The sequence below is a fragment of the Coloeus monedula genome, assembly GCF_965178545.1.
Source record: "Coloeus monedula genome assembly, chromosome: 2".
NCBI classification, from domain to species: domain Eukaryota; kingdom Metazoa; phylum Chordata; class Aves; order Passeriformes; family Corvidae; genus Coloeus; species Coloeus monedula.
Window position 1 is genome coordinate 37,085,866 of NC_138782.1, and position 22,087 is coordinate 37,107,952.

Below are 22,087 nucleotides of genomic sequence, written 5' to 3' on the forward strand. Positions count from 1 at the left end.
TAAAAGTTATTGGCTTTGCTCAGAAGTAGACTTCTAACAAATACCTAACTCAACAAAGGTAACAAAGTTTGAAACCCAACCTGTGGGAAATAGAGGAGTAAAAACTTCTGCAGTTAGTGGTGGGTTTGATTTACAACCCTGGAACAAACTAGGTCTGGCATAATTGACAGAGGTTTATAGACCTTAAGCAAGAGAATCACAAACCTTTGTTTCTATAGTTATAAGTAAATGGGTGTTATGGTGAAGGGTTTTAAGTATAATAATGTGATTTTATAGGTTAAGAATTTAGACGTTGTAAAAGAAACCTCTGGGTGGACGTGACTTAACCAGCCACTGGTTACGACACAGCTGCACTGCAGTGAGAAGCACCACAGGTGGGAGGTCGTAAAGTCAAAACAAAGTTTCATTTTAAGTGCCTATTGGATTAGAAAGTTACAAATTGCCATGTAACTTTGAAACTTGTGACTATTCTTTGTTATGGCAACTTGTTACTAAATCTCACGCCTCTGAGACTGATGCCTTGTTTGTTATTTGAAGTAATAAATCGTGTCTAACTACAATAGTCCCATCTCTCTTCACTAAATAATCCAACGGGATGGATCCCCAAAAGACCGGGTTCCAATACCAACCTTTATTTTTTATTGTTTGTTACATAAACCCAATACCAAAGAGTAATTGGAAGCCATAGTCCAGGTATTTGTCACTACTCTGCGCCCTGCAGAGCACCCGAAAGCTGGTTTAAGTGCTGTACTGCTGGCACCCAATGAACAGCATAGCCCCACTGCTGACCTCTGGCCAAAACAATACCCTGCAGGTTTCTCCTGAGGCAGCACACTTACTCATTCATAACAGGTACACAAGAAACGAAGAGTTCACTTCTCACAGGGTTTTGAAGAAATCAAAATTGTCTCCTCTAATGGGGCAGTTCCCATTGTTGAAATCAGTAGAAACACTGCATGTGATGGACTATTAATACAGATGACTTGCAGCTATAAACACATCTTGGAGGACTCCCCATAATCTTTGAATAAATTTGCATTTATTGTCATTGATTTGGATTGTTCTGTAGGAGAGAACCGTAGCATCAGCTTAGATAATAATTCTACTGTGTCTAAAACAAGACATGCATGAACTACCACAAAAAGTCATGTAAAAAATTACCATTAAAATTCATAACTGACTCTTGGGAAAATGGGATCCATGCAACATCACAAAAAACTAAGGATTTTGTAAAATAAATACAATTTAACAAACAGACCCAGGACGATTTGCATATGATGGAGCCCACATCCAACATCTAATGGAAGTAACCTCCAAGGCTCATATACTAATTAAGAAGAAAAAAAGCACAGTTTGCTCTGTTTCTTTTTTAGTATTAGCAAGACAATGTTTCTGGATAAAAGAGGAAAACTTGAGGCTTTTAACCACATTGCACCTGACGGGAACAGGCAACAGAATGAGTGAGCTGTCAATCTTACCCTACCCTTGGGCCACCAGTTACTGCCAGGCTGCAAAGTCCCAGCCACAATGCATGTACCCAGTTCTTTAGCTCCAGTTAGTTACCAGCCAACAAAAAAGGGCTCCTTAGACCTCCCTGCATCCATTTCCTTTGTGTCATTTCTGCAACAATCTACTGCAATGCATTTTTTCCCAGCGTTACTCCTGAGGGCCAGCTGAAACTTCCTATTATTTCAGGATACTCCAGCCAGGCTGCAGAGGGGAAGGTTTGGTATGCAGAGCCTACCTTTACTTCATCAACTGCTCTAATTCACAAACATTTCTGGATGCAATTACAAGCAACTGGAAATTGGTGCAGTGAGCCAAGACAGATGCAATGTTCACACTGTTCTGAAAGACAAGCAGCAGAATTAGCTTTCCCCTGTCAATCCTGAAATAACGCAGCACAGTGGAATGGCACATGGCTGAAGGACACACTGCAGTCCTGCAACTTCCAATCAAGATATTAGTGGGGTGGGGAGGGAGATTTGTGCATCTTTAAGGAACACCTTTAAAGGATGCAGGAAGTAGAAGGATGCTTAGTACAGCAGGAGGTAAGTAATGTATTCTGCATTTTTGGTTCTATTTTGTATTAAGTTTTGGGGTTTTTTTTAAACAGCATGTGACCTCGGTATCATGTTAGAGGGGACATTATGACAGCTCCACACGGGGTAACATCCCATTGCTTACTAAAATTGGTCCATTCTCCCAATAATCAGAAAACCAGTTCAACTATCCTCTGCAGAGGCAACAGCAGCAGTATCATGTGGTTCCCCTCAGCTTTCAGTTCTTGAGCTCACCCTTCTAGGGACTCTTGCCCCACCCCAAACAAACATTACATTAAGATGCCAGGCACATTCTCTTTTAAAAACATATTTCATTTTGCTCACCAAAGCAATTGCTCTTGCATTATTTTAACCTAGGTTTCCCTACACTTACAGAATGTAACTAATTACAGCTGAAATCACTCTCCCCCTTATATTTTACTAGTTAGCAACAGATGTCCCTCACCAGAATTGTTACCCTTTTTTTTTTTATCGTTTGTTTTTTCACAGAACAGCTGAAGAATACATGATGCAAATTAGTCTAAGGAAAATAGTCCTGAATTGCAAAGCTAAAGCTAAATAAAAGCTCTGTCCTTCTCTATGGCATATGAACAATTTTTTTTTTCATCTGGTATGTATGACAATCATGAAGAAAGAACATCTTTTAACTGGAACTGGCACTGAATTGACTCTGGCATAATTTAAGACAGAACTCCTGCAACATTCAACTCCCTTAAAATCCATACACATATAAGAGATCTGTGAGCAGAAAGAAAAACAGCTGGCAAAGTCTTTTTTTATCAAATCAATCTTTCCTCACACAAGTGTCACATGATCATATAACTGTTCTGCTCTACTCTGTATGCTTTAAATTAATTCTGAGCAACCAAAACCATTTCACAGAAAATTCTACAATCACCAAAGGGATCACATAGAGATGAATTATGTGAAACATACTCAGTTATGCATAGCAACCACAGCTCACATAGATTTTGTACACAGCCTATTACAACTGAACATGCAAGACTATTACCTAATTTTTACTTAATAGAATCCACAATTTCTTTTTTTTTCTAGCCACAGGTTACTTGTTATTTATTTCATATAGCAACAGAGTACGTAAATTTTATATCCTATATCATATATTCCAGATGGGGGTGGAGTGGAGGAGGTAAGTAGAATCTGCACTGCTTTTCCAGAGCCTAACTCATCCTTCATAATTTCAGTTCTTTGTAGTCGTTTTGTTTCTCACTGGTAAACTCATGTCTTAGCTAGCAGAGTAATCAACAAATGCATCAAGCATCAATAGCCAGACCAAGGAAACAATTCTTTCTCAGATAGGTACAGAGCTTTAGATGATAGCTAGTATCTACAGTAGTTTTAAACATTTCAGCACTATAAGTGACTGGTTCCCGATTTAAAACCTCAGTAACTGAGCATTTTCCAGTCACAGAGTGGCCCATATTCATTGCCCACATTCTGCTAAAATATTCCCAATAAAACAGATCTATCATTAGAAGACAATTTTGCATTTCAGTGTTGGCCATGCTTCCTCATCTGCCAGAAAAATAACCATGAGCATTGAGGGTATGTTTACATCTGGGAGAGAATCTGCAGATAAAAGCCAGTGTGTCTGAACACAAGGAATTGACTCCATCTTATATGATCAGTGTGATTGGACCCCTCCTCAACTTACTGTTTTGAAATTTCTTCTCCTTTCCCAGTGGGGTTGGGTTTTTTGAGTAATCCTGCAGAGCTAACCTCCAGAAAAATGTCAGCCATCCACTGTCATAAGATGGGATCAACCATGAGGAAGGAACAAAGATACTTAAGTACAACTGCATCAATAGTAACAAAGACAATTCATCAAAATCTTCATTTGCTACTGGTAATGAAAAAAAATGGGGGCACATCTGAAGATATAAATCATCTCTTCTATTACTGAAAACTTCTCAGCATTAGGATATTTAATATACCAACATTCAGAGAAACAGTCCGATATCTTTTGGTACCAAAAGGGACCAACATTTTGTATCAAAAATGTTATATAGAGTAGCTCACAAAATCAGGAGGAAAATAAAAAACCCTAACAAAGAGATCTTCCTGTACATAAATCAGGCTTCAAAATTCAAACTTGATTTTCTAAGTAAAATCAAAATCCACAGTTCAATTTTTAATCAGAAGTAACTTTAGCAAATTAATTGTTTAAAAATCCTACAGTCCTGAAAAATGCTGCAGGCTTACTTTTAGGTCTTCTGCAAACAAGAGAGGAAGAATTTAAGAGGGAAAAGAAAAATGTTGAAGGGGTTAAACAAAAAAGGAACTCCAAAATATATGGAGATCTAAAGGATTTATTTTTCTTGTGCCAGGCATGTGAAATGCACATTGCACTAGTACTGTAACAGATGTTCCAAGTTCTCATGTACTCTTGAAGTATAATTTTCTAATTCATCACAGCATCTTATAGAAATGAAATGGCAAGAGTAAGCATTCATTTCCTGAAACTTGAGTTCAAACACTGATTAGGTCAGAAATGAAATTAAACAGCTCAATGCTACAAGATGACCCATCTCCTGTACCTTATGTCCAATGTCTAATCCCTTCAAACCGGAATGGAAACACCTAAACACCTCCTAAGGTCAGACCTTGTGTCCACAGAGAATAGAAAGCTACAAACCTAACTCTCACTGAGAAATCTGATTGCAACTGCAAAATACCTTTAAAATACCATAATTTCAAATTTCATATTAGCTGAAGCACGTGGAAGACATCAACTAAAATTAGTGTTGAAGAGCACCAGCTCCTATTCTGTTGGGAAGAGGTACACAAGTGTACTTTGGCCACCTAGAAAACAAAACCAAAGTATCATGAAGCCACAGTTAATTTCATTTTGGTGGGTTTAACTTGCTTTTCTCACTGCTGGCCATTTTGGAAGTAGGTAGACAAGCTTCACTTGTAATTTTTCCTTTTTTTTTTTTAATTTTAAACTTATCTACACAGAGAAATTCAACATCTGTCAAGAAAGATGAAGTTGTCTAAGTCTTACAGCCTAACTAAACACTATTTCTGTGTCTGGCACTGATCTTTTCAATGATCATCTTTTCAGTGAAACTGAGCATGCAATTAAAAAACCTGATCACACTACTAAGACTTTTGAGACAAATTAGCTTTTTAAATGTTGAGTATTTAAAGTGAGTTTAGGAAGGATGTTAGTCAAATGCAACTTAAAATTGTCGATTAGGTTAAAAAAGAAAGCGTAAACAGAATAGTGCTTCTGCATGACACAGAAAAGCAATTTCATTTCTGGATAATTGTTGCTTTTTTCCTAGAATTAAGGTTATTGTAAGTGAGGCTTTCTCCAGGCATATTTTTAAGTCCCAATCATGTCCATTCACTTCTTCAAACTACATTAATCCTCTTGAATGTTCATTCCCTGGGCTGCTACTACCTGTGTTCACCAGATACAGCTTCTCTTCACAACAACATCCTGGAAAAAATTCTTCATCTTATTGGGAAACAACTTTGTTTACACGACAAACCAGGACACATCAGCCCTCCCTACCAAAACATTTTTACTGTGGAGGCCCCCAAAAAACAAGCCACAGAGGGCATTGGTCATTGGTGAAACCCCAACGGTTGAATTCAAGTGGTGAAAGGACACCACAGTTCCTGAAGACAGGGCCAGGCTCTGCTTGAAGCAGGTAATCCAAAAACAACATGGAGTACCTGACCTCCACACGGAGCACCCAGCAGCACCTAAATACCACTTTGGGGGGTTTAATGCAAAGCACAAGAGCAGCAGCTGCACTGACATCCCCCAACCCCACAGTATCATTAAGCAGTTTACACTCTTTGAGCATGAGGAGAAGGGGCATTTGCTTCCAAGTAAAGTCCACTGCTGAAACAGGCTAAGGAACTAGACTGAGCAGTTGAAAAACATCGCTCCTTGTGGACAGTTCTATAGGAACTACAGTCACATTAACATACAATGTTTATGCTGACTGAACACATTTCAGAGTCAACTTTCTGTCAATGAGGCTTTGTCAACACACAATCATGCAAAAGGTGAAAAACTAGTACGACACAAGAAGAAGCGAGTCCAAATGTTTTTAATGTCTTTAATGTTTTTCCAGTAACTGCTATGACATTTTTAAAATAGGAAAAGATATGACTTCTATTAGAAAGGTTGCTCCAAAAGCCTGATATTGAAGCCAATACTGTACAAAGCTTTGTGGTAAGTCTCATTAAGAGGTCTATTCAATGGCCTACCACCACGACACTACCTTGCACAGAGTGCCAGCAGTAACTGGACTGCCTTAGTAAAAACTTGCTTCCTCAAATGTACACCATATTTATTTGTCAAATATAACCTCAGTAACTTTAAAATAAAAATCAAGAAGAAGGAATGAATGGGTTTTTGTAATTCATTTAATCTAAAATTGATTGGGAAATAACTTTGCAAAATTAAGAACTAATTTTTTTAAAGACTGTTAAAACATAATTTTTTATTTCAGCTATGAGGTAAGTTTAAGGGAACATAATTCTTCCAATTAAAATTAATCCAGAATTTTTTATTGCATAAGAAGCACCCATACGCATAACAAGAAAACACACTTGAACGAAAAAAAAAAAAAAAAAAAAAAAGCATTTATGGAAATTACCAATTCTAGGAATCATACAATTAAAACCTTTTTCTGCCTTTATTCTAATAGGAGATAACTGCAGGGGTGAGTCCACGCAGATTTTATTCTTCCTTATTGTGAACTCACATCCCCAACATCAGTAAACAAGAGATACACATGTCAAGGACAAACTTTATTTCATAGGTACAAGCCTAGGAAAAACTGGAGGTCACTCATTTTCACCAGTCAGAATGAATACTAAGGACTCACCACAAGATAGAGACAAAACATCTGCTCTATTAAAAGCTACTGTAAGTTTGTGGCAAAACTGGAAGCATTTCAAAGCCGAGAAAAGTTCCGCTCACAGAATGGGCCAGGGTGGCAGGATAGGAGAAGGTTTCTCTTGTGGAGTCCTGGGAGAAAGCACAGCCTGGAATGACATTCTTAAACCTACAACCACTGATTAAACATTGTCTTAAGGCAAAAATTCTACACAATGAGCTTAAGCATGCATTGCGGTTTGTAGCCAAGTTATTATCTGCAATAAACTGATAACCATTCATTAACTTCTGAGCATAAGAGACAACTGGCAAGCTATTTCATGCCTCAAAGAATTTACAGCAAAAGGGAGCCAAACACACAGTGCAGGTGACTTTATATCAGGAAAATAAAATGAATATTTAAAAATGCCATTCCCTTCCAGCTATAAAACGGATCGACATTGAGATGTTCCAACAAATGCAGTTTTTAAAGCTGATTCTGAATCCTTACGTGCTATAAGCAGAAAATTAAGCATAGCCTTTCAATTAATAACAAACAGCTATTAGTAAAGTACTTTTTAGTGAAAATTAATTTTATTATCAATGCCCATATGAACAAGTACCAAATATGTACTTCACAAGCAACCCTAGCTACAAGGGTCATAAAAAAGTATGTGTACTGACACATATAGCTTATAAGATGCCACGAGGGGAGGTTAAGAAGAAGATATGAAAATTAAAAATTAATAGGTCTACAGTACTGTAGTTCTGAACAGACATATTCCCAAAGTCACAACTTCCAAAGCAATCTCTAAGGACAAGATCTTTGGCTCCATAATAATTTCTGAAGCACTTGGGAGTTCTGTAAATTATCTGTAATGTAAATTTCATCTGCTTCAAAGCAGATTAAGGGAAGGAAAACTGCAGAAGTGACCAGAGCCCTACATCAGCTTCCCACAACAGAAAGCCAAACATCACTGTATTCTGTGCACACCAAACCACCGACATTGCTGAGAGCTACGTGTTCAAAGACAAAATATGTCCTTTAATAGTTCAACTCCTCCTGAGACTCAGAAACAAGATAAGAAGCTAAAACCAACTTTGAAACAGGATATTCAGAATTGCAGGTAACATCCATGTTCATTGGCACAGACTGTGATACCTTATGTGATTTTCTGCCACCAGGAAGCATAACCACCCTGATGCCGTGTTGCAAACAGCCCCAGGCCCTCCAGCTACATGCCTCGCATTGGTGCTTTCATCTCACAGCCCTCCTGACCAAATACAAAGACACAAATTTCTACTCAAAATCCAGTTTCTGCCACACCAGTTTGCCTACAAGTTCATAGAGATCTTTTAAATTTTAAAACAATCTTGTCTATTTGAACCATTTCTACCCTCTCTGTAGGATGCTTTGCAACTTCTGGAAATTCAAATCTTTTACAGAAATTACAAATCCCTTCCTAGTCCTGTATTTTGTTCCCATGAGTCACACAGAGAGGGCCATAGCCATGTAACTTTCCAGGGAAAAATAGGACTTCAGGTCTCACCTTTCCAAGTATCTCTGAAATTTTTACGCAAAAATTGGAAAGCATTTTTCATTGCTTTTTAAACCATAAATACATTGTTAACTTTAGCTTCCATCTGCTAAATTCTTTCTTTGCTTTGGTAATTGATTTATACCACAATATCATCCATACCTGACCAGTACTTTACAAAACTGGCGTGTTCTTCCCTTACGATCAGTTTTTCCCAGAAATATTTAATATCCCTTCTGCTAAGAGCAGCTCTCCAGGTTATGTCTCCTGAGTCCATTTCAAGTAAAGAATTTTTCCCACTGACATTTTCTTTAGTCTGTTGTATTTCCCATTCCACTGGCCTCTTTACTGTTCCTTCTATGATATCAGTTAAGCTGCATTTTTTTTCCACACAAACTTTTTTTTTTTTTTGCCAAGGACAAGCAATTTTCACAGCTTTTGAAACTGAAAGGAACAATCATATCATCCAGCAAATTGCAAGGACCACAAAGTTTTGCATGGCAGAGCTTTCAGCTCTGACAGAATTAGGATGTATTTTACCCATTTTAAAAAGCCGTGTTAATTCCAAGTATACACATAAACTTGTTGGTGTTGTACAGTTTCCTAGCGGTACTGGTAAATTTACAGCAGATAGGCTTCCTGGTGCCTATAAGCACTTTTTAGGATTTTCAAGTGGGTTAAGGTCAAATATTGCCCTTAAGGTGATATACAAACATATAATTAAAATATTTTTATTTGACATGCTATCAACAACTTCTAAATATATGGGTGAGTGCAATAAACCTCAAACCCCTCTCAAACAGATAATCAAGGAAAGACCTCATTAAATTTAACAGACAAAAGAAGAGCTGTAATCCTCCAATTATGTATCTGAACTACAAGGTTATCCTTCATCTGCCACACTCCTCATACATGCATTAAAATATACACATCAGCTGACAATATCTTCAGTTTTATACATGAGCAAGACATCAAAAAAAGAGGTGATTCTTTGATTCTATTGACTCCCTTCCCCCAAATTGTGTTCAAAGACTGTCCATGAAGGAGAAAGGAGAAAAATGATAACCAGTCCTTACAAGTGGGTTGTAAACACAAGTAATGTGATGTGTATTATTGCAAAGGGTATTTCTAGAAATGCAGCCAACAGCAGCAGAAAGGTAAATGCTGCCCAAAATACTGAATAAAACAAACACCATCAAAATAAAATCTTGAAAAATCCAGTAACTCCCCAAACAATGAAAAATTAGTTGAATATGTAATTCGGCACACACATACCACATTCCACGCATTCATTTATTTTTTATCCTAAATTCCATAGGGGGCATTAACTCAGCACGAATGAATCCAACCTGTGTCATATTTTATATACATGCAACAGGATTCTCCTGTCAGTACACTATCCAGTAGAACAACCCCACAACAAATTTTCAGTGTCTTTAGAGGGGTCTTTTTGCATAATTCTTTTGCGTACAATGCTCAGCAAGCCTGCACTCCTTATGGAGTTTCATTAAAAACTGAATTTAAGTAGTTTTAACTTATCAGAACACAGAATAAAGCAATAATCACATAAAACAGTCAGTACAATTCAATCAAAATGACTGCCAAAGCAGCAAAGGCTATTAATTGGAAGCAAAACCCACATATAAGCAATACATAGGCTGACTACATGTCTAATAAAATACTAGGTATCCATTAGGAGTGGCAAGATTAACTTCTTTCAGCAACTGGGTTGCTAACTAAGAGCCTCTATAACTGCTATTTTTATTCCTGTCACTCTTTTTAGTGCTCATCAGCACAGTCACCTACTTACTTAGCCACAGAAAGGGACATTTTTAGAGTAAGAGATACTTACTTACATAAGTATGATGTGCTTATTTTGTGGAACAAAACCAAAACTGAAACAAACAAACAAAAAAAGACCCAACATAATACTGTAGAAGATCTTACTGATGATAAAATACATTTCATCGCTGTATCTGTTTTATACCTGATATCATACATATCTTGTGTGGATTGCTGCAAAGCCTCTTTTTCCTGGGGCAAAGACTTCAGATAAATCAATCACCACATCTTGAGTTTCATACAGTATTTCAAGAAATTGTTTCCATTGCTATTCCATCTGTTGTGCAGGAATATCAACTACTATGACTCTTTTAATATGACAAGTGGATAAAATTCATAAATAGCTGAGTAGACAGTCTCATTTGTTAAAACAACATAGATGCTTATGACCATAAATCTGAAGCAGTTTTCAGTCCCACTTCAATTTTTCTTTTAAATCTTTCAATCTGTTTTTGCTTTTTCAGAAATCTGGACTAAGATACTTTCAACAGCTGAAGGACTTGGAGTCAATACACCACAGAAATCAAAGCCAGCTACATGAAGTACAAACCCACACCAACATTCACTCAATGCTTAAATATATGTATCCAGAGTTTGATCAAAAAAAAAAAATCTTAACTTTTTTTTCAGAGGAAATTAAACCATAGTGTACTAGCCTGGCATAAATTTTCTCATCCTATACAATATTCAGTAAAGATTTCAAACACAATGATCTGAAAAGTGGAAATTATTTCTCACACACAGGGTGCACAGAAATGGAGGAGATAAAATTTATGAGATTGTACCAAGTCTTCCTTGATACACCACTTATCTCAGAAGGAGTAGCAGGCTCTATTTCTGTGATGGAAAACAGCAGTCAGGCCACAGCTGGAAGAAGAGGTGTCATAGTTTATCGTACCAGGGAGGAGTAGTACTTAAAACAACACAACAGGGGAAAAAAAATAAATAAACACCAAGACAGCACTCCAGTTTGAACCTTTATGTTAAAGTGAGCTGCTTTCAAGCTCTTCTTGACTAATAAATAAAAACGAGTTTCTGCTCAAGAAGTACAAAATACACTGAACAAGTATTTTACCCTAGGAAACATAGACAGTTTATTTCATGCTCAGTATTTCCTGAGACAAACTCCTCCTTCCTGAGGACCATGCTTCACCAAACATCTCCACTTCTTTCTCCCTATTCTACCATGCTCCTTCCCACTACCAAGAACGCCATCACCACAGAAGTCGTCTTTTCAGGTCACCACACTGCACACTCTGAGCAGTTGAATGAGACATTTCAGTTAGATTGTATGAATGAGCCATATTTGGGTGAATTGTAAGAAGGGGTTTACAGTTGATAAGACCGTTTTCATTTCCTCTTTTAACTCAGTGATGATCTTTTACTCCTTTTCTGCACTTCTATATCTTCTGTGACTCTGAGATCATACCCACTCCTAATCACACCCTCTTAAATAGTGCTCAACACACTTGCTGGCTTTTTTTCCTTTGAATGCTTAAACCTGATGACACAGGCAGCACACAAACACTACACAAACACCCAAGGGCAAGCCCACCCTGAGTCAAGCCAAAATTGTATTTCCTACCTACTGACAGCAGGATCAGGTACTCAGAGGCCAAGAAGATACTTTAAAAAAATCAGTCTGTAATTTCACTTAAGCTTAACCAATGAAATTAATAGCAAAGCAAGCCCTGAGCTGAAGGCAGCTAGCAGTTATGATGATAAACAGGAAAGCTAAATATTGCACAAATAGGGGATTGCAGCTTGAGTTAGCACAAGATTACTGGTGTTCAACAAATTGTGTTACTTGACACTGACCCTAGAGTCATAGGACACCCTTGGAAATGATTCAAAACTTCAACTTGGCCTCTAAATAAAATCTCTCATTCAGCCACAGAGGCACTGTGAGAATTGTGATTGATAAGCACAGATCCCAAAATAAGTAAAATCCGTTTCAAAAATGAAATCAGAAAAGTTGAGACACTCCCATGTTACCAAGACTTCAGTCAAAGTGAAAGTATTTTCCTTGTGGTAAGAAACAACTGCAAATGTCTGCAATGTTTCTTCTGCTAAACTGAAGCTAGGAAATGCTTCTGAGGAAGTAAAATATGACTGAAATATGACTAGGTAAAGAAATGAGGGTGGGGTCTCACGGTCCAGAACTAGACTGGACTACAAGGCAGAAAAAATTGTCCTCAACACTAACAACCCAGTCAATCCTGCACACCTGAAAGCCCTACTTGTCCTAAAGATATCGGTAAGAGCTCAGAAATTCCCCTAACTGTCCCTTGTACAGTTTCATTTTCAGCTGCAGCAGACTAAAGGCCAGCTACTACCAGACAGCACAGCCCTGACCATCAGACCTTGACCCCTGTTCAAGGGCCACTTCAGCTTTCTTCCCCCAGCATTAAGCTGATTCAAGGGCACTAAGACTTTTTTATTTTGGTAAAGCATGTTTTCTGCCAGTTTATTTCTCTGCACCAGTGTATCATAGGTCACGTAAGCAGCAAAGTGGCAGATGAGAAGCAGAAGGTGCATGCAGGAAGGAGAGCAAGGACTCAGGAGAGAAGAATGCCTGCCCTTTCAGCAGCTCCTAGCCAGCACATCAGGTAAGTTGTCACACAGATCCATAACCCACTTCAAAATATGAATGGGTGGGGTAGAGAGACATGCAGAAAATTCTATCAGCCTCACCCCTCTAATTTTGGCTAATTCAAAACAGCTGTAGCAACTGGCTCTGAAGACAAGAAGATTCTTCAAGGGAAAACTGCATTATTCCATACACCATACAGGCAAAAGCACAGAGTGGCTTTTGAGTACAGCCACAATGGAAGCAACCACTAACAATCCAAGAATTCCAGTACCTATGGACAAGATATCAGTAACAGTTCTTAAAGAATTTAAACAATAATTTCCTAATGCAGTACAAAACTTTGAGCAACTTACACATAATTAAAAACTTTCTTTGGGAAATATCTGGAACTAATGGTGTCATTACATTAGCTAGAGGTTACCATATTTTAATCACTGATGTTTTCCCTTGTAGTGCTGATTATAATTTTGTACTTGCACAATTACAGTTCAACCTAAGGGAATGCATACTAAAGACAATCCAATCCACAAACTTATTTTCATTGTTTTATCAATAACTGCAAGCAAAGAGTATTTATGCAGAGTATATTAATAATTTTAAATGGTAATATTAGGTACTGCACCATGCAGAACAGAAATACAGTATCAGGTGTGGATTGCAGATACACAGTAAAACCTAAATTGAGTAAAATCGACAAGATGACTACAACTTAAATGGTCAGTCACAGCTTGACAGGACAACAATTTTGATATAATAACTTTCAAATTACAGAGCAGTATAAGCATGAAAATTGTATACACAAAATCCCAACACAGTAATAGCTTTAGGGCCCTTTAAAGCATGTCTAAAATTTTCATTTTCCATAAATGACAGGCATGGCAATAAAAACCCTTGACCTGGGAGAATTTATTTTTAACAATGCCTCTCCCTTTTCTATTTCTCCTGTTATTTACAGGAGCAGAGTCAGGTTGGCAGCAGCAGACAAGAACAACAGTTTTGAGGCCACAAGGCAGGGGAGGAAGGGAAGGAGATTAGCAGTGACCGTATATTACCTAAAGCAAGCCCAAGGTATCCAAAGCAGTGAGGAGGCACAAATTGAAGACCAAACTACTATGCAATGAAAAGAAGGGTTTCCAGCTAACAGAACCTGAATTACACTCTCAAAACAAGCCTCCAAGATGAATAAACAGTCAGTCAAAAACACCTACCAAGGGATATTCCTAACAGCAACACATGAAACTCCTGACCACACAAAAAAATGGTGCTGAGAGCAAAGTAAACCAAATAGACAGGCAGGCCAGGACAACTTCTTATGAATGCTATCCTGAATGCCAGAGCTTCCTTCTTCCCCACCTTCAACCTGACTCCAAACAGAAGGAATGGGAGATGGAGATTGTAATTTCTGGTACAGACCTTCTCTGGATGAGATGCTGTGGGAAAGCACAGTCTATGTTTTCACTCTCTCTCACAGAGGATTTTCCTGGCAGCATGGGACAGCAGCCTGAAAGCCACTTCTATGGGTCCCGCTGGCATGAGGGCAGAAAAAAAGCATTTCTCTACTGCTTTTCATAAAGTTGCTTCAACACTATGGGAGTAAATTGAGATGGGGGGGAAGAGTCTCTTCTTAGGAAAAAGCTGCCTTTCTTCAGGCTGTCATTCAGCTTCAGAGAGAAACATTACTGCTGGTGGTGGTGGTGGTGTTTGCTTTCTCAGGTCTTGGGAAACACTCTCAGAAATGTACATGGAACCTCAAATTATACTTTGTATAGCTCCTGTCTCACATACAATTTTATTTCACATGCATTGCTCTTACTTTACACGTCAGGTACATCAAGAGACAGCACTGCAATTTCACTGCTAACTGTCAGAATGCTCCATCAAGTTAGAGCATATCATTCTCCCAGGATCATCCTACCCCCAAAGTACAAAAACATACCTGCTCCTAATACTCACACTGTGATTAACACTAATAAGTTTTTTTTCTATTCCTCTACTCCGTAAGAGGTTCTGCATCTCGAAAACTACTGGAACTCTTTCTAGAATTTTGCCTGTCACTGAAGGGACATGAAACAAGCCATACTTCTCACATCTAAAAAACCTTGTTGACTTATTGACATGGCACCAAGTCATGCTGACCAACTTTATTCACTTGTGTGGTAAGTCTAAGAATTATGTTCTTACATACATTTAAGGAATTTTTTAAATGTTGTTGTTCCATTCTATAAACAACCATGGAAATGCAGTATTCCACAGGAGGGGAAAAACCCAAAACACCTTTCCATACAAGCAAACCATAAAACATGGATATTGTTTCATATCTAAAGAACTATAATACTTAACTATCTTCATTTGAGAATTGATGAAAAGTTAAAAGTCAAAGAATGTATCATCAAATATTAGTTTTCCACACTTTAGAACCCCTGTAGAACAAAATATAAGTATACTAGGAACACCTAGAGCAACAAAACAGGATCTTTTCAAGAAACTAGCATAAATTTAAAGCTATTTCTGTAATAACCAGCAACAGAAGTATTTTTCAGATATAAATGAGGAGGCAGTCTAGATTTTATAGCCTTGTGCATCACTGGAAGTCTCATACATGCTAAACATCACGTAATGAAAGAGCGTCCATTAGCTTGCACCTAATCACCCAGAAAAGCTGGAAGCAGCAGAACTTGGATGCTGTGCTAAGAGAGATGCTCTCTTTGGTGCTTAAGGAAGCATCCTAGCTTTACTGGTGAATGACTGAACCTTCGTGGAGAAACTCCCATTCCTACAGAGCCAAAATAATGAGCTCCTCTCCTCTCTTGACCTCCCTGCTGCAGTGTGAAAGGGGTACACTTGAACAGTTAACAACTAGCTGTCCTCAGGCAGAACCACACGGCTTCAAGACAGGGTCGAAGTGGTAGAAAGGATCATGCAATCACAACCACCTGCCTTGTCCCTCTCTTTCTGAGTCAAACCCTGCTTCTCTCTACTTAAAAAATTCCACACCATGGTTAAAAATTAAGGTATTTTTGTACCTTCAGGCTGTCATTATCTTAGGCATTCCATACTTTAACAATGGTATGCCAACTTGCATGGTGATGATGATGATGATAACAGTGACACAATGTTGTATTAGTAGCAGTAGTCATAACAGTAGTAATAACAATAACAAAGTAGCCAATTTAGGAGTGTGTCAAAGCTGAAGACACAGGACTGAATGCACAGTTCTGAATGTAAAGGTGTTTCCACTTAGCTATTTTTAAATCAGCTAAAATAGAGCAAGGAGCACACAATTGCTGGCCTGTGTTTAGTACCTTGTAATTACCCAACTATTCAGGCAATTTTTGGTTATATTTCCCATACTCCAATAATGTTTGCTGTCACTTCTAACGCTGTCTATCACCACTCCTAGTTTTAATGCTCTTCAATGCTTTTCCCCTTTCTAAACATGTTTCGAAAACTTGTAGTCATTCAAAAATACATTCATACTTCCTGTTAATCCACTTCCAGAGTCTGAACCTCTGACCTTACCCAAACAAGAAACGCTAATGCCTTTTATTTCATAGTCCATACATAATATTGTTCATTACTTATTCTCATATATTCATTTCCCTTAAAGGCAGAAGTGGTATAGCATTTTGAAGTAGGATGGTGTTACCTCTTTTTTCTACTTTTTCTGAGACTCGGATTCTAGAAACTTTGTTTGCTTGCTGCTAAGTATCAACCAGGACTTAAACTTTTTTGCAGTGGGTTCTTGTAACTACAAGGCATCACAGCAATGTTTTGTGAAAAGCAAACATCAAAGGTATAACTTGATGCGGCTGGTGTGGGGTCAGTAACTGACCCAGGAAGCAGTGACCAGTCCAGAGAGATGGTCCCGTGAGGAATCATCTTCCTGAGGCCCAGTGTCTTCCCTCAGCTGTACCCAGAGCGCCCTTGCAGAGGCTGTCAGCTCTTTAGTGATTGTCAGCTTGTGATTTCAGCTCTTTGCTCTGCAGGGCAACCTCCAGGCCAGACCAGGAGGAGAGAGATGAGAGACCCGTATAGCAGTTCTGCATGGGGCAGCTTTATTAGTCCATACCCGGCAAAGGGAAGCCAGGGACAAGCTCTCCCTGCTCTCACAGGGGCAGAGGGCTAGATCTTATAGGGATACAGGGAGTGGGTGTCAGAGGCTAAAGGCCAGAGGGTTACAAAGGATCTGCATAGGGTCTCCAAGAGGATTCTGGGTCTGTCTTCTCACCGTAACTGAAAGGTGGCTGCCTTTCCAGGGGGAGTTCTGCTGGGAGGTTAAGCAATCTCCTTATCTCAGCAGGCCTCCCTCCAGGGCAGGGGCTGGGCATACCCCACAATAACTGACTTTCACTTCATTTGGATTCCCAATCTGTAACAGGCTGGGGATATTTTCAATTCAAAATCTGAAAGTCAGATGAACATTAAAGAGGTATTAAAGCATGAAGGAAGCCATACAGAAAACCTTTAATTAGTAAGAGAAGAATAATCTTTTCTGTGGCTTTCCCCAGGAAATTGTTGGCAAAAGATGCTGGCCATTCAAATTTTGTCAGACTTCCATAAAAGTAAAACCAGCGTGTTTCCAGATGACTGACCTGAACACTACAGATACTCTCACAAAAAACGTACCATCATGCAACACATCATGTTCTCCCAAGACACTGCTTCCATAGAAATACACACTGTCAGCACTCTTCTTCATCAAAATTTGTACTTCAGAGCAAATCTTTATTATGTATCCTATTTCAGGACAGTATTTTTTATAATTGCTAACAGAATACCATTCAAACAGCTACACTATCATATTAAACCATCTAGAGCAGAGTATTTTAGCCCAGCCTTGTATAAAAAGCATGAACCTCTTCATTAGAAAATACAGGGTTCTGTACAATTACAAAAATCTGCCATCTGTCTACAATGTAGACCTAACAACACTAACAAAAAAATTATTGTCACTATAAAAACAGTACCAACAGCCCAGTAAGATAAGGATGGGTTGTTAATCTTTCTACCATTAGATGCACTATGTGTATATAAATACATATATATATATATTTGTCCTCGTATATAAATAATTCAGCACTTTAAATCCACAATAATAGTCACTTTAATTGAGGTAAGACTAAGCAGAACTACTGCACTATCTGAGCTTTCCTCTCTGAAACAGAGCAGCAAACTGACAACAGCCAACCTTCCCCTGCTTTGGTACATCAGACCATTCCTGTAGGAATTTGGCCAAGGTCATAGAGTACGTCAGCACCATCACAAGCCTGTGACCCCAAATTCTGGCAAGACCATGCTGCCTCACAGCAGGCAGTCCATAAGGAAGATACTCTGCACTTCATTACCCATCTTCTGGCTCACCCAGCACTTCTCATACAGCCTGAAACTGCATCAAACAACATTCACTACTACGAGCCAAGAGACAAAAAAAAAGTATAGAATTACACGTCATAGAGTAAAGCCTCAAACATTAATTACATATATAAAAGAATTGCTAAAACACTAAATCAATGTTAAGAACTAGACTTTTTTTAAATTTGTGTTCCTGTACTGCCACCTAAAGATCAGAGTGAAAAACAGGAAAACCAGTGGACAAAGTGACTTTTATCTGTAGTCCTGGAAATGAGCAGTAATGTTTTTCTGATACCTCACTTTGAACAATGACCACAACAGATTCAACCAGATCAAAACAGATTGATGAAACAGTTCTATTTCACATCATAGTTTAGCAGTACTTCACCATTTGATTAATTTCTATACATTACCAAAGAAAAAAACAAAGAACTTGAGCTCTCTGTATGGATGCATATATCTCCTTTAATTAGATGAATGTCAGCTTGGACAGTCTTGATCTATAAACTCTGTCTAGCCACAGCATATTTTGCAAAGGAAGACAGACTGGCGGAAAAATATTTTTTACTTCCTTATTTACTTAATTAAACTGCTATCACTATTTAGGGGAAAAAAAAGAAACACAAATTAATAACCTCTCATGATAAACAAGTTGGTAACACCATTATTTTTCCCAACAAAACATGCCCTGGTTACACATCTACATCCGAACACCTCAGATTCACTTTTATTCCACCTGTTGCTGCACTCAGCCTGTCTTCTGAAGTCTCCCTCTCACAACTTCAAGTGGAAAATGCTCAGTCACATCCCCAAAGGATTCTGATGTCAAGAGTCAGACTTCACAGATAAACAGCCAGAAATCTTTTGAGTTTGGTGTTTTTTGGTTTTGTTTTGTTTTGTTTTGTTTTTTGGGGGGGGGCGTGTTTGAGGAGCTTTTGTTGGGTTTTTGCTTTGGTTGGGATTTTTTTTCAGTGTGCTGAAGTAAGATGCAAGCATCGCCTGGGATACATTGACAAATTTTTCTTTGATTAAATGAGGATCACATTCTCATAACTTTACACAGAAGCTGAGATGCCCTGTAAACTACTTAAGCAAATCACCTGGATTGTTTCAACAAACAAAACTTCAAATATTTTCAAAATAACTCCCTTGCTCACCCCCCCCCCCCCAAAAAAAAAACCAACCCAAACAAAAATCAAACCAAAGCAAAAAACTAAAAAAGAAAAGTTGGCAGTATCGAATTTTCTCCTGTCTCTCTTCTTCATGTCTTGGCAATTATACAGGGGTTTGGCTTATCTAGCAGTGTATTTCAGATATTAATATACAGATGTTCTTCAAACAGCTCCACCACTATCCAGCTTGCTGGCAAACTGCTCAAGGTCAGAAAACAGTTTTGTTTGTCTCCTTTTAAACAAACACAGAAAGTTACTATGTGTTTGTCGGTTTCCACTGGTAAGGATTTGCGGGAGGAAGGTAGGCATTCACCTAAACCACGTCTCAAAACCACGTGCTCCTTACACGGGATAAACCCGGGCCGGCGACAGGAAACTCAAACACGGCCCGCTGCCTATTCCATGCAGGCTGGTGCCTCCGCAGCTCTGCGAATGCCCAGGGCACGGCTCCCTTTTGCCCCCGCCGAACTTGGGAGCACCCGAGCGGAGGCTGGAGCCTCCCGCCATCGCCAGCCCGGCGGGAAAACGCCGCGGAGCAGCGGCACCGCCCCGAGCCACGCCGGCTCTGCCGCCTCCTGCCTGCCCGGGAAACCTCCCCAGGAACTCCCCGCGCCCGGGAAAAGGCGAAATCTTCAAAACAGCCATTAAAAAAAAAAAAAAAAAAAAAAGCCCCCAGTTAAAAAGAGCGGCAGGAAGCGGCAAGCCTCGAACCTCAGCCCTGGCAGCACACAGCCGCCGAGACCGGGCACAGCCGGCTCTTCTCCGGAACACGAACCCAAGCCGACCCCCCCCCGGCCGGCACAGCCAGCTCCTCTCCAAGCCAGGCGCCCGGCGCAGCCGGCTCCTCTCCGGGCACAGACCCCCAGCCCGCAGGCACAGCGCAGCCCCGCCCCGGCGGAAGGGGCGGCGCTGGCGGCGGCCGCGCGGCCGCGTTCCGGCCGCTACCTGCGCAGGCAGCGCTCGCACACGCTGCCCAGCTGCTGTTTGGTGAGCACGTAGGCGAAGGGCACGTCGCGGTAGAGCAGCTCTCCGGGCCGCACCCTCCGGCGGGAGCGGAGGCCGTTGCCCTTGCCCGGGCTGTGGAACCGCTCCAGCGCCGCCGGCTCCATCCTGCCGCGCGCGCCGCTGCCGGGAGAGGAGAGCGCGGGCCGCCCCCCGCCGCCACGTGACCGGGCGCTGCCGCCGCCATCCTAACCCAGGGCAGGGCCCGGGGGTCCCCGCGGCGGGCGGGAGCTGGGCCCGCGGGATGGAGCCCGGGTCTGGGGCACACGCGTGTCCTGGGCGAGCACAGCACAGCCGCGCTGAGCGGCGTGGGCACAGGGTGACCCTCTGCCTGAAGAGACAATAATATATATCACAGAATCCCAGAATGAGTCGGGTTAATAAGAAGGAACCTCAGGGGGTCATCTGGTGGAACCTCCCTGCCCAAGCAGGGGCATCCCAGAGCACATTGCACAGGACTGCATCCAGAGGGATCTTGAATATCTCCAGTCAGGGAGACTCCACAGCCTTTCCGGACAATCTGTCCCAGTGCTCAGTCACTGAACAGTAAAGAAGTTCATGTTCAGGTGGAGCTTCCTGTGCGTCAGTTTCTGCCCATTGCCTCCTGTCCTATTGCTGGGCACCACCAAGCACAGCCTGGGTCCATCCTCCTGGCACCCTCACTTTGGGTATTTATACACAAAATATTAAACAGTTTGGTTTACAAAGGAAAAGATATTATAATGATTCTGTCAAAAAACATCCCAAAGTAGGACATTATGAGCTGGCATCTGGATGTATTTCTGGATCTCACTGTGATCTGGATACAAAGAAGTATGATTGGGCCAGTAGCTGCTGGGCACCTAAGATCTGACAGTGTTTCTCACTGAGAATGCACCCCATACACTAGATTACTTTTTGTCAGAATCTCGAGTTAGAGGGTCCAGATAAATGACAATGGAAAAAGCAAAACACTTGCAGGATTAAGCATTAAGCTGAAATTGTGGTGCTCAAAGCCCATGAGATAAGTGCATTCTGTACGGGTTTGCATAACTTCCATTCATTTATGAGATTATACACGTGATGCAGGCTAAATGTGCTGAACTGCAGACTGTATCTGGTTTTCCTTATCCCATCTGTAGAGGGAGGTAGGGCTTGTGTTTTGGAAAGGAGTGTTGACTCGTTCTGTCAAAGAACACTGAGACCTACGAGTTCTGCCAAGCTGCTTTGCATTGCAAAAAAACCACTCAGTTTTGTTCTCAGTACTGATTATTTCAGTCTGCAATTGTTTCATCCAAGTTACAACAAAGTAATCAGGAATGGCAATATGCATATCTAAAATACTGCTATTAGGAAGAACCAAGGTACCTCAAGCCAGAGGATTCTCACAGAAAAATATATTTTGACATTTGCTTAAATGCTGCAATGATGTAATTCATTACCAAAAGAACTGACAGCAATCTAGCTGTTAGTGAAATCATTATGCATGTTACTATGCTTATCTTTAGCTCTTCTAGCAAATTTTTAAAATGTGTTAAATTATTGTGATACTGTGAGATTCTCAAGAATTAACAGTTATTAAAATATTAGGCAATTACCTCTGTATTTGGCCTGTAGCTTTACTTCTTCACCTATTAAATATTCTGCATTTCCCTGTCTATGCTGTTTTATTGAGTTTCTAAGCA

General features: G+C 40.0%; 1 protein-coding gene across 1 annotated transcript in view; it reads right to left on the bottom strand.

Moving 5' to 3' along the window:
* Positions 1-20,530, bottom strand: part of SMYD3 (SET and MYND domain containing 3) — a gene marked incomplete at both ends in the record, with an annotated part of 395,652 nt that extends 375,122 nt beyond the window's left edge. The window contains one exon of the mRNA XM_082277060.1: positions 20,367-20,530. Coding sequence (XP_082133186.1) covers positions 20,367-20,530 — 164 coding nt within the window. The remainder of the gene's footprint in view (positions 1-20,366) is intronic.
* Between the last annotated feature and the right edge of the window lie 1,557 nt (positions 20,531-22,087).